The following is a 14160-nucleotide window of genomic DNA, read 5'->3' on the forward strand; positions in this document are numbered from 1 at the left end:
TCTCTGCTCCTCGGCGGCCATCTTCTCCAGAACGCATGGTGAACGCTGCTGGAAGCGCTGGACGGAAGCATCGTGGTCTGGGTCCCCCCGCATACCTCTCCTCCGCTGTGGTCAGGTCTGTGTATGCAGCGCTGTGTCCTACCAGGCCCTGTGTCTGTGTAGTTGAGTGATCAGCGCTGTTAGTGCAGGAATTGTTATTTCTCTGCATTGTATGTGACTGTGCTAGCGCTGCTGCCTGTAACTTTTCTTCTCTAAACTGTCAGCTTTATTACTGTCCCTGTTCTTCTGCTAAAGCCCTTGCGGTGCGGTGCTGCAGGGTGGTCTCTCGCCTATTTAATACTTAATTGGTGAGAGAGGTCACATACGTGGTGCCATCATGTCTGAAAGTGATTTTCCCCTCCGGCTACAGTGTACCACGTGCAAAGTACCGTTAGCGGAGGGGGAGGGTAGCGCGGAGGGCCTTTGCCGGCAGTGTTTGTCCATGGCGCGGCCTATTACGGTTACAGCACCGGTACAGGAGCCGCCCTGGGCTTGTTTCGCTCAGGCGTTAACAGCTTTAGTGGGCCAGTTAGCTCCGCAGCCCGCGCTTACTCCGATGGGTTTGTCCCAGCAGTCTGTGGTGTCGTCACCCATGCAGGGGTTCCCGCGACAATTGGTGGTACCCCACAGTCTCCCTATTTCCCCGCTCCCGGGTTCTCAGGAGCCAGCGTGGGTTAACTCCCTGACGAGTTCTGTACAGCACTTGTCGGATGTGTTGCAAGGGGAGTCTGTGATGCGGCCTCATAAAAGGCCGGTGGCGTCTCTGTCCGCTCCTTATGAGGATGACGAAGGGACGTCTGATGATGGGGAGATTCTTGATCCTTACGATCAGGAACCTCTCCATACTAAGGACGCTGATGCTAAGTCCAAAGTATATATTCCTGGACTTATTCGGGCGGTCCGCACAGCCTTGGTGATTGAGGACGAAGTTCCCCCAGCGGCTAAATCTAAGTATGCCTTTTTCAAAGATGTGAAGGGCGATGCCACAGTCTTTCCTCTTTCGGGTCAGTTGGTGGACCATTTAGAGGAGGCGTGGAAACAACCTGGCAAAAGATACCAGCCGCAGAGACGCCTGGCGGTGGCTTATCCGTTCGCGGATAATTATTTTGCTAAGTGGGAATCCCCTCCACAGGTGGATTCTCACGTGACCCGTCTTGTCCGTAGTGCCACATTGCCGATGCCATCCATGTCCTCCCTTAAGGATGCTACGGACCGCAAGGTAGAAATCTGCCTGAAGTCCGCTTATTCCCATGCAGGGGGGGCAGCACGGCCGGCTATGGCCATTTGCTGGGTTGCCAAAGCGATGGAGCGCTGGGCGGATTCATTAGAGGCTTCTTTTGAATCCGACTGTCCGGCCGATCAGGCGGAGTTGATTGGCAATCTCCGTGATTCGGCCACCTACATCAACGAGGCGGCTCTAGACATTAGTACTCTGGTGTCTAGAATTTCTTCAGCAGCGGTAGCTGCTCGTCGCACCTTGTGGCTGCGATCCTGGAAGGCGGACGCAGATTCCAAGAAAGGTCTGGAAGCGTTGCCGTTTACCGGAGAAGTTCTCTTCGGTCCGGATCTGGATAAGATTGTGGCCACACTGGCGGCAGCCAAATCTGCTTGTCTCCCGTCGGCCGCTGCTCCTTCTGGTTCGGGACCATCGTCCTTTCGGTCATCTAGGGCCCAGGGCAGGCCCAAACCACAGTCGTTTCCTCGACAGGCTGGCCCTAAGAAATCGGTCAAGCCCCGGAAGCAGGCATGGAGTACCAGACGTCCGGCCCCCAAGCCAGATGACAAGCCTGCGGCCTGACGGTCCGGGCCTCCCTTTGGGGGATCCCAGGGTGGGAGGCCGCCTGCTACAGTTCGCCCAGTGTTGGTCGACCACTACGACAGACACTTGGGTTCTGGAGGTGGTTTCCCACGGATACGCCCTCTCCTTCCAGAACAGACCCCCGGCTCGCTTCTTCACCACGGGTCTCCCATCAGACCGGAACAAGGCTACGGAGCTGCGGAAGGTATTGCACACTATGCTCCAGGCTGGAGTTATAGTGGCTGTTCCATTCTCCCAGAGGGGCCAGGGTTTCTATTCAAATCTATTTTTGGTACAGAAACCCAATGGGTCATATCGTCCGATTCTCAACCTCAAAGCACTCAACAAGTCTTTGCGGGTCCCGAAGTTTCGGATGGAGACCCTACGGTCCATCATTCTGGCGCTGGAACCTGGGGACTACTTGGTGTCATTGGACATACAGGACGCTTACCTGCATGTCCCTATTCTTTGGCGCCATCAACAGTTCCTCAGGTTTGCAATCCGCAGCGACCACTTCCAGTTTCGGGCGTTAACTTTTGGCCTGGCAACAGCACCACGTGTTTTCACCAAGGTGATGGCGGTCATGGCGGCTTCTCTGCGGCTGCAGGGAGTCCGCATGTTGCCGTATTTGGACGACCTGTTATTGGTGGCAGGATCTCCAGAGCTCCTGTTACGCCACTTGGACCTGACCATTGCACTGCTGCAACGGCACGGCTGGCTAATCAACTGGCAGAAGTCCACTCTAATCCCGTCTCGGAGGATTCTGCATCTTGGAGCCTTATTGGACTCGGGACAGCAAAGGATCTTCGTGACGGAGGACAAGATCTCTGCTTTACAGTCAAGGGTGCGCAGTTGCCTGCACAGCCGCCGGGTGTCCTTACACTCGGCGATGAGGTTACTGGGCTCCATGGTGTCGGTGTTCGACATGGTGGAATACGCCCAGTTTCACTCCAGACCTCTGCAGCACCTGATCCTGTCCAAGTGGAACGGGTTGACTCAGTCTTTGAAGTCCCAGACGATTGTGCTCACCCAGGAGGTTCGCCTGTCCCTTGCGTGGTGGTTACAGACGACCCACCTCAACAAGGGACGTCCGTTCTGGGTTCCAAATTGGGTCCTGTTGACAACGGACGCCAGTCTTCGGGGCTGGGGAGCAGTTTCGGGTCCACACTTGTTCCAGGGCAGGTGGACGCCGACAGAAGCGGAACTTCCAATAAATATCTTGGAACTCCGTGCGGTCTTCAATGCTCTCCAGCAGGCACAGCGGTTTCTCCAGGGTCGCCCGGTGCAGGTCCAGTCGGACAACGCTACCACCGTGGCCTACATAAACATGCAAGGAGGAACTCGCAGTCGGGCGGCTCTCGTAGAGGTCTCTCGGATCCTGGTTTGGGCGGAGCGCAATCTTCCGGCCATATCAGCGGTCTTCATCCCGGGAGTGCTAAATTGGGAGGCGGACTTTCTAAGTCGCCAGGACGTTCATCCGGGGGAATGGTCCCTGCACCCGGACGTTTTTCAACTACTGGTGGACAGGTGGGGTCTTCCAGAAATCGACCTCATGGCGTCCCGGCACAACAACAAGTTGCCGGTGTACGGGTCTCGCACAAGGGACGAAGGGGCGTCTCTGGTGGATGCTCTGTCTGTCCGGTGGACGTTCCGGTTCGCATACCTGTTCCCTCCGGTCTCCCTTCTTCCACGGGTAATCCGGAAATTCAAACAGGAAGGAGGGACGCTCCTGTTGATAGCTCCCGCGTGGCCCAGACGGCACTGGTTCTCAGACCTTCAGGGTCTGTCCGTGGACATTCCTCTGCGGTTGCCGCTACGACCGGACCTTCTGTCTCAGGGTCCTTGCCTTCACCCGGACCTGACTCGGCTGTCTTTGACGGCGTGGCTGTTGAGACGGCCATGCTGAGGTCCCGGGGGTTTTCCAGCTCTGTGGTGTGTACCATGTTACGAGCTCGGAAACCGTCTTCCGCGAGGATATACCATCGCGTGTGGCATACGTTCTTCCAGTGGTGTCGACCGAGAGGTTATGCACCGCGGGAGTTTCGTCTGTCTCGGATTCTCGCCTTCCTGCAAGCGGGACTAGATCATGGGCTTCGCCTTGCTTCTTTGAAGGTACAGGTTTCGGCCCTATCTGTCTGGTTTCACCGTAGGATTGCTACAATCCCGGATGTGCGCACCTTTATGCAGGGTGTTCTCCGCATTCAGCCGCCCTTTGTTCCACCTGTGGCGCCTTGGGATTTGGCTGTGGTCCTGAGGGCTCTCCAAGGACCGCCGTTTGAACCACTGGGCTCAGTGGATCTTAAATGGCTAACAGCTAAGACTGTTTTCCTTCTGGCCATTGCTTCGGCCAGACGTGTTTCTGAGTTAGGGGCTCTTTCTTGTAGACCCCCTTTCTTGGTTTTTTATGGGAACAGGGCAGTGCTCCGCACTCGGCCCGAGTTTCTTCCCAAAGTTGTTTCCCAGTTTCATGTTAACGAGGAAATAGTTGTTCCGGCCTTTAACTCACCGGGTCTTTCCGTGGGTGAGGCCTCTTTGGATGTTGTGCGGGCCTTAAGGACTTATGTTGACCGCACTTCTTCGTTTAGGAAGTCGGACGTTTTGTTTGTCCTCTATGGCTTCCGTAAAAAGGGTTGGCCTGCTTCAAAGCAAACTTTGGCAGCCTGGATCCGTATGGCTATTTCTGAAGCTTATCTTCATGAAGGCCTACCGGTCCCTCCTTCTCTGAAGGCTCATTCCACTAGGTCTGTGGGTCCTTCGTGGGCAGCTCGACGTGGTGCCTCGGCAGTTCAGATCTGCAAGGCTGCTACGTGGTCTTCTGTCCATACCTTCGTGAGGTATTACAGGTTTGACACCTTCGCCTCTCAGGATGCTTCCTTCGGGCGGCGGATTCTCCTTTCTGCACAGGAGCGTCCCCACCCTTAAAGGATACTGCTTTGGGACATCCCCAAGGTATCCTGTGGATACCCTATGGACCCTGAAGTAGAAAATATGAGATATGGTAAGAACTTACCCTTGTTATCTCTATTTCTACGAAGTCCATAGGGTTCCACAGGACTCCCGCCCTGTCGCACCTGTGCTGCAGATGGGCTTTGCTCTGGTCACCGGTTTTCCGTCTCCCTCTGGTGAGAATGTGATTCTTGTATGTGTCCAGATCTTTGTTCTCTCTCTTCCTTCTCCTCCTCCGGCCTATGGCTTGGTAACTAACTGAGGTGCCTTGGCCCGGGGGCGGGGTATAGGAGGGGGACCTAGTGCATCCTGGGAGGCTGAAAGCTTAACTCTTTGGTGCCCTGCGACTGACGTCACACCTATACCCAAGGTATCCTGTGGAACCCTATGGACTTCGTAGAAATAGAGATAACAAGGGTAAGTTCTTACCATATCTCATATTTTTTCTGATCTCTTCCTGTCATGGAGAGTAATTCCTCATCTAAATGTGTAAGTTTTTCCAGTTGGCAGTCTGGCATGAATGCCTTATGCTTGGCACTGCTTATGAATGAAGTTAATTGCTTTTTGCCATACACGCCTAGGGTATCTGGCGCAACCAGCCTTGGCAAAGTGACTGTTGCAATGTATTGCTCAGCTTGTGCAGCTTACATGACCTTAGTTGTAGAGAAAGCTACTTGTCCCTATCTAAGTGCATTGGATGAAGGATCACCAGGAGTATATTTACTAAAGTGAGAGTTTTTAGAAGTGGAGATGTTGCCCAGAGCAACCAATCAGATTCTAGTTATTATATTCTAGAAGGTGCTAGTTAAATGTTGATTGGTTGCTCTGGGCAACATCTCTACTTCTAAAAACTCTCACTTTAGTAAATTTACCCCCAGGTCTCTTATCAACACCTTTAGACTGTCCTGGTCATTACATGGTCATTGAGTAATTCATCAAAATGAGACCAAGTCTCCTAAACATTTGTTTTGTCTTGGTCTGGGCCTGGTCTGATTCTGAGTGCTCTTACCAGAAAATGGGTGAACTAACCGTGGAATATGCTATTGAGAATTCCTCATATTTTGCTGGTAGATGGCATTGGTGGTGATTTAGTGCAAAGAGACAGCAGAGCCTGACAACATACTGTTAAAGAGGCAGAAGCCGTTCTTTTCCTTCCCTTCTTTGCAACCGATAAAACCTGAACTGAGGCTTCAGGTAACAATCTTTATCCCTTAACTAATAAATGGCAGACTATAGCAAAACCGTCAAAAACAATGACTGCATATGTGTCGTCTTATATCTAGCCTCAATATGCCATGCAGCTTGATATGCGCAATACGATGTGACTAGTACACACCAGGAGTCTGTGCTGATTAATTTGGTATGCGACACTTGTATATCTGTGTGCACCTGAGTCTGTAAATGGAATCTGACGTGGAAAAAAGCTGCGGCCGCCGCATCATAGCGTTCGCATAATGATTGACAGACTCAAACACATATACAAGTGTCACATGTCAACTTAATCAGTACAGTCTCCTATTCGCATTATGCAACTTAGGCCCGTATTCAATTAGAGGCAAAAAGCCACGATCGGCGAAAAACATTCGCCGATGCGATGTTTTCGCCACGTTCCAAAGCATTGCCCTATTCAATTCCAGCACGTTTTCGCATGTGTGAAATCTCCATAGGCAAAAGCAGGCGAAAGTTTCTCCAGCCAAAGGCAGGAGAAAAGATGTGCAAACTCCCTATTTTAGCCTAAAAATGTGGGGACTTGGTACAGAACCCTTTGGACCCCCCACTATTGACTAATTAGGCAAAAAAAATATATAAAAACACATACATTTTGGGGCGAAATGTAAAGTGTTGGAAAGTGGGCATAAAGTATTGGTTTGGGTATGTTGGGCTTCTGTATGGATGGAACAGGTGTTTTTAACGCACTTTATAGACACAAAAATATACTAGTACCCATTTAAATGAACCCCAAATTTAACTACAACATTTTTTTCCCATAAGAAATTGCTTTTTATAATTTTCCGCACTAATGCAAATATGCAAATAACAGCCCTATGACTCAATTTAAGAAACTAAAATCTTTTATCAGGTCTATTAATACACTTCTATATTGATCCCCCGGGTCAGTTAGGCTTCTTAGGGGTTACAGACTGATTTCCCCCAAAAAAACTGTCCTTTTCACTATTCGCTGCATTTGCACACATGCGTTTTCGTCTGTTTTGCAATTGAATAGGGCGAAAAGCAGGAGCGCGCATTGCTTAAGTAGGCAAAAACTTCGCCTCAAAACAGGTGAATGAGGCGAAAACATTGCGCTTCTCACCGTTCTCTGCTTTTCACCGCTAATTGAATCTGGTCCATAGACTATTTCTTTGCAAAAAAAAATGCCTGGTGCTAGCAGAGTCTCAAGGTACCAGGCGCGCCAGCCGGAAGAGGCTGTTTGGCTCTAGTACAGCAAAGACGAGTGAGAACACATCTGTATTATAGATCCTGTATTCTCCCCCTTAGAGGCTCCTGTCCCACCTCTTCGAGACTGTCCCTTCTTCTCCAGTGGGTGGATCGATTTTAGCATTTAGGAATTTGGATGACTAACACTTCAGGAGTCTGTTAACCTGAATATACAACCTCTTTTTACATATTTAAGAGATTAGATCCGTTCTTGGTGCAAACTCCCTCTTAGTTCACTGGTAGGGTCAATCTGATAAAAATGATAGCCATGCCAAAATTCTTATGTTTTCCAGCAGTCCCCTATATTTCTCCCGCTCTCCATGTTTAGGAAGCTGGATGGCTTATTTTCCACTCTGGTTTGGATGGATTGTCGCCCTCGTATTCAGTTCAAAACCATTACTAGTTCCTAATTTTTGTGTGACCTAGCTCTACCACACTTTAGATATTGCTATTAGACAGCGTAGCTTACTCATCTGCTGCTTTGGTTGCAGGACATCTGCGCAGTTGCCCTACATACATTACTAGTCTCGCAAACCATTTCCTCTCATTCTCCTTTACAAGTTTTACTAAGTGGTAAGATTCCATCCTCAGGTCACCCCTTAATTATCCAGGCCATCAGAATATGGGTGAATGTTACACATATTTTGCAAGTTATTGATCAGGCATTCCTATCTGGCACTGTAAACCTTTGTCTGAACTCTCCTACTTGCAAATTAAGGGGGCATTTGGTGCTTGGGGTATTTTGTCACTGGGGCAACTTTATGATAGTCCCATTCTTAAACCATATACGCAGCTTCGTAGTGAAGATGGGCTTCCTTCCAACCATTTTCACTGATATTTAGAACTTGGACGCGCTGTTACAACGCAATTTAAAGATTCACCCCCTCATATACAAGATTTTCATTTTGTTCCTTTCGACGCTCACCTCCCATAGGACCCTCTCATCTTTATATTCTTTTGTTTTGACTGCCCATCATTCTGAAGGCTTACTAAAGCTTAGACACAATTGGAAATTAGATGTCGGTCCCATGTGTGATGTCTTATGGAATACTGCTGTGGCATGCCCACTGATCTCCACTGCTTCTATTAGATTCCAACAGATACAATTGTTTGTTTTTTTTACATAGAACATGCCTTACCCCCGACAGGTTGCGGAGGTTTGGGGGAAGCGCCAATGCAGACTGCCCTAAATGTCGTTGCCCTCACTGTACCTGCTAGCACGAATATGAGAATGTCCTGTGATTAGTAATTTTTGGAGCCAAGTACTACTACCAAGCTCTCCTACACTGGTATCTCCTTGTCTATCCTTACACCAAAGGTGTGTATTTAGGGGCCCCGAGAGAGGAAATTCTGGACCAGTACAGCAGCCAAAATTTGATAAATGTGTACTCTTGCCAAAGTCTGCCTAGTGTGATCCTGGATGGCACCAGTTGGTCCAGTATTGGGTTTCTTTGGTTAATGTTGGTTGCCAATGAAAACTATTTATACATTTCTCGGAAAGTAGAGTCTAAATGTGAACACATTTGGGGCAGATAGCTGTAATCTAAATATGCTAAGTATCCTACTCAATCCTTGTGATTATTCTTTACCATTTTTCAGTACTTTTCATATGGGATGTATCCTTATGGCTGTTTGGCTGCTGCCCTTGTCCTGCGGTTTACTATGGCTGATGCCCATGCCTTCCTCCCCCCTCCTCTTCTTTCTCATTTTGCATGTTTATCACATGATTCCCTTAGGACTTCACTGTGGCTCCTCCTAGTGTGTATTATATTTGGATATTATGTTACTTATGCTATTGTTATGTGTTCAGCCCTTATACCATTAGTTGATATCTGTGGCTGCTTTATTCATGTGCCTTCTGATTGTTGTTATACGAAGTGTGGCTATTAAGAAAATAAAAAACAAGCTCTGGACGCATATGCTCTCACAGCTACTAACATGTTAGCAGCTGCGATAGCTGTATTAGGGTAATGCATCAGCATCAGATAATCTGCAATCCCTTCGGCCAGCTGAGAGACCATGGGGACGCTAGAGCCAGCCACCGCAGATGAGTAAAAGAGGCCAGGGAATCTCCGTCAGCCAGCAGACATCCTGGCCTCTCCACTCCCACAAATGGCGACACATCTCTGTTTTGGGAAATAAAGACCGTCGCACACCCCCTCCCCTCCCAGCAATGGCAGCAAACTGTCAATTATTGAGAGTCTGCTGCCGAACTGCGTGCAGGGTCAAAGACCTGTACTGAACATGCACAGTACGTGTCAGACGCATGCGTAGATGCCCGATAATATGGAATCTGCATGATGCCTTTCACTGCGTCTGCCGCTGAATCATCCACTGATATATATATATATTATATATATATCTCATACCTGTTGAGCACTTAGTGTATTTTGATACTGATTGCCGCTCTGTGATCTCCTGTGAAATACACACCACTTCTTTTGCTTTTGTGTGTGGGAACATTCTTGGATTGCATTCCAATGTCTTACAAGAACAAAGCTCGCAAGGCTGTGGGTGCATCTGTGCTGCGCACTTGTAAAGCATGTGTTAACGTGATTTCTCCCCAGCACCCAGACCACAATGGCTTTTGTGTTTGCTGCTTTACGTCTCCACTGCGGGAGGTTCCTTCAGCTGCGGCGTCCAGTCAGAATCCGACTTGGCTTCCATGTTGACACAGGTAATGAGCTTGCAGCTCCCGGACCAATTCCCCATGCTAGTCTATGTACAGGTGCGCTCCTGGTTACTAACATTCTGCTAGCTCAGAATCCACAGTAGCCTACTATAAAGCAACCATGGATGCAGTCCTTCACACAGTCTGTACAGGGGTTGGCGCAGGTGTCGGCATCTTTCCAGCAGATGCTAGACAAGGAAACTACATCCAGGCACAGGCCTTTCAGACAGGAGAGCTCTACTCCACTATCGGGGAGGATCAGACTTGGAGTTTTCTCGGACCACGAGGCTAGCGTCTGTCATCTCCAACGTTGTGACTTCTTCGGTGCTGAAGGATTCTATGTCACAGGTAGATGTACTGATCAGGGCAGTTAAATCTGTACTCCTGATCAAGGACTCCCAAGTCCAAGGCCCCGGTATTCAAGCGTCAGAAAAAGGTGATGACTGAGGTTTCTTCTGCTGCACAGCTGGAGGCCTCCCTATGGAGGCATGGACTCATTTACTCACTACCAGCTGCAGATGGGGCCTGGTGGGAGTCCTGTCTTATTAGGTAATTTATCCTCCCTATTCTGAATACGGATTCCCTTAAGGATCCAATGGATAGGAAGCTGGAGAACTTCCTTAAGACAATATATACTAATGCAAGTGCTAAGGCTGTTGGTCGCTGGGCTGATGCAGTAGAGGACAGTCTCTGTTCTGGTACACACAGAAGAGTTATTGTCTCTTGTGGGGCACATTAGAGAGACGACATCCCACCTGCGGCCATTGACACAGGAGTCGTAACCTCTAAGGTGTCGGCATCTGCTGGTGCTGTCAGGAGAGCTCTGTGGCTGCACTCCTGGTGCGCTGACATGAACTCTAAAAAGCGCTTCCATATACAGGGGAGGGGCCTCTTTGGTCCAGAATTGGACAAGACAGTTGCTACGGTGGCTGTCAAGACTGCTTTCGTACCTTCTGCTTCTCCTCCCAAGTCCAAATTGTCTAATTTTCATTCCTTTCACCCACAAGAGATCACCCTTTTTCCAGAATCCAGGGTTCTTTCGTGAAAGGCTATAAGTCCATAGCTAAGCAGCCTTGGTCCACCAGGCATCCTGTGGACAAGCCTGATGCATGATTGGGTGGGATGCTCTCTTCTTCTTTTTCAGAGGTTTGTATGGGAACCACGACAGGCATTGTTTCTCAGGGCTATGCTCTGACTCTTCAGAGGTGTCCTCCAGCCCGATCCTTTTCCACCGGCCTGCCATCACATTCAGGAAATGCAAGAGCTCTCGGGGGGGTCAATTTGCCACCTGCTGGCCTCCAAAGTCATGATCCCGGTCCCCCTTTCTCAGAGTGGTACGGGTTTCTACAGCAACCTCTTCCTGGTCCAGAAACCAGGCTGCTCATTTTGGCCCATTCTCATTCTGAAGGCCCTGAACAAGTTCCTCCGTATTCCCAGGTTCTATATGGAATCTCAGTGCTCCATTATTCTGGCTATGAAACTAGGGGGTTTTATGGCATCATTGGACATTCATAATGCCTATTTACAAATTCACATCAGAGTCGGCCACCAGCGCTTCCTCAGGCTTGCAGTGTCCAACTTGAGTGCCTTGTCATGTCGCTCCACGTTTCTAGTTTTGCACTCAGATCAGGCTGTTCTGCAGACTCGCTTGGGTTACCTTCCCAAGATTGTGTCTCGTTTTTACATTCGTTTGTGGTCCCACCTTTAAGCGTTCCAGATTATTTGCCAGAAGAGGCCTCTTTGGATGTTGAGGGCTGTCCGGATTTATGTGGCCAGGACCAGAGATTTCCACTGGACGGATTCTCTGTTTGTCCTGTATGATTCTCTCAATCGGGGCTGGTCAGCTACTAAGTAGATCTTGGTCTGGTGGCTCAGTTTGACTCTCCGTCAGGTCTATTTTACGGCGGATCTTCCTGCCCCTGCTCATTCAACCTGGTCAGTGGGAGCCTCGTGAGCAGCTCGCTGTGGCGCTTTTGCAGAGCAGCTTTGTAAGGCAGCCGCGTGGTCCTCTGCCCACACTTTCATTCGGTTCTATACTTTTCATACCTTTTGCATCTTCTGACGCAGCCTTCGGGCGTAGAGTTCTCAGTCCTTCCTATAGGGGGGCAGCTTTGAGACATCTTATTGTCATCCATGTGCCCCCAGTGGAGAAGGAAGAAAGGGAGATTCATGTTCTTGCCATGTTAAATCCTTAGACTCCATAGGGGGCAGAAGGCGTCCACCCTGACACACACACCTAGCTTACAGGGTTTGGTTCCTTTACTACCAGTTCTGCTCACCTTCCCTATGTGTGTGTGGTTCTGAATATGTGCCAGTCTTCCTATTCGCTCCTTGCCATGGGCTTGCTAACTTAACTGGCTGCTGATGGGGTATAGAGGAGAGGGAGCCTGGGCTGCTGGAAAATACATTTTAACTGTTTGATGCACAGACTCTCCTCTCCAGCCTATACACCATTGTCATCCTTGTGCTTCCTATGGAGTCGAAAAGGATTCACCAAGGTAAGAACATAATTTTATTCCTCCAGTACAGAAGCTACCATGCATTTTCTAAACTGTGAAACAAAGGTTCCTTGTGCTGTTGATCGTTGTGGCAGCTTTTTCATAGTCAGGTGAACTGTTATCTCAGGGATCGTTTTACCATCAAGGGGCACTTCTGTCCTCAATGGTGTGTTGAAGCCATTATTCTTAAGACAGATGTATTCTCGGTCAGTGTGGTAGAGAGATGATGCTAGAGCCTAGAAAATAAATATTCATAGGTTCTGAAAAACCCATGTCACTTGGTGTGAAAAGAGGAAGTTTACAAGTACTTTGTTCCAGTTAGCGTGCTTGTAGGCTTCTTGCAAGACGGATTAAGTAATGGATCAAAACAGAGTTTGTTAAAGGTTCAAAACTCTGCTCCCTCTTCTTTCTTCAAGAAGTGGTTTGCACTCTTATCTCAGGTGCAAACGGCTGTTCTTTTTTTTTTATAATGTTAGCGTTGATGGTATTTTTTATTTTTTAATTCTCCATGGTTTTGTTTTTCTGTGGTTCTGCACGGTCTGTGGCATTTAATTGATGTGGTATTAAAGAAGCAAAAACATATTTGAATATTTAAAGTGAAAAGTCCTAATGAAGATTTTATACTACATGGTCCAGTGTCCCTCAGTAGATTCAGAAACAAGTATTTAACCTCCTAAGTATATGATTCCCATCTTCAATTATGTCCAACCTCTCTGCAACTGAAGGGTTTATCTGTAATAAGACTTGATGGTCAATGAGGAAGGCAGGGTTGTTGAACCCCTTTTGGTACCATTTAAATAATCACCTTATGTTCCATAGTATTTTGGGGTTTGGTTTTGTTTCCATTATTTATTTATTTTTTAACTATTATGTCTTTTAGAACAGTTAGCCAGAAGTAAGAATTTAAGTGATGGCTGTACAGGTATTAACTTTATCCCATTGAAAATGGTCTCTACTCATTGAACCTAATTTGGTAATAAGTTTTATTTGAAAATCTTGTTCAGTGTTGTGAGATTTCCACCACAAAATTGGAAGTATTATAATAAATACCGGATGACTAAAATGTAAAAATTATTTGCAAGCTAACTTTTTCTATTTTTTTTTTATCTGTTTTTCAGTATCATGCAGCTACTTGGGGCTTTCCCTCCTCCAAGCGGCCCAGCCTCCCCCTGCAGTCTAGTGAATGAGATGACACTGATAACTTATTCCCGGCTGCCCACTGTCAACAAGTACAGTTTCCGTTACTTTGTGCTTGATAACAGCGTCATACTGGCCATGCTGGAGCAGCCTCTGGGGAATGAGCAGAGTAAGGAGATAATTTTGCATTCTTTTCAAAGGTAGTAGTGATAACCGGTTCTGCAAGCTAGGGCAGCCTGAATAGTAGTACAGAATTGAATGGCATTAATAAAAAAAAAAAATAACAGGCCGTCCAAAACGTTTCCAGATCAAAAACAAAAGTAACATTACATATTTAGATAAACCTGTTGTAGAATTTTTATGGCAATTCTGTATCTCACGAATGTTATTGTCAGAAATTGGATTATGTTCATGTTAGGTAATTGGTTTAAATGTAAAGGGTGATCTCGCTCCATTGTGAATAGCAGTTGCAAGATTGAGATAGTTGAATGATTTAACAGTGCATAATGCTTTTAGGGGGAATTCAACCAATTCAATTAGCCGGGTTTACCTCCTGCATTAAACCACAGAAGCTTCAGGAGCTGCGAGGAAAAGTCCACCAGAAAAAGCACCCCCCTGGGGTTAGCACGAGGGAA

At 47.9% G+C, this 14160-nt stretch overlaps 1 protein-coding gene across 5 annotated transcripts in view; it reads left to right on the plus strand.

Annotated features, from left to right (window-relative positions):
* Positions 1 to 14160, plus strand: part of RALGAPB (Ral GTPase activating protein non-catalytic subunit beta) — a 99862-nt gene that overhangs the window by 56890 nt on the left and 28812 nt on the right. For all 5 annotated transcript variants that reach the window (XM_088480664.1, XM_088480661.1, XM_088480662.1 and 2 more), the window contains one exon: positions 13507 to 13694. In XM_088480664.1, the coding sequence (XP_088336790.1) occupies positions 13507 to 13694 (188 nt within the window). The remainder of the gene's footprint in view (positions 1 to 13506; positions 13695 to 14160) is intronic.

The sequence above is a fragment of the Taudactylus pleione genome, unplaced genomic scaffold (assembly GCF_031769625.1).
Source record: "Taudactylus pleione unplaced genomic scaffold, aTauple2 ptg000256l, whole genome shotgun sequence".
NCBI lineage: Eukaryota > Metazoa > Chordata > Amphibia > Anura > Myobatrachidae > Taudactylus > Taudactylus pleione.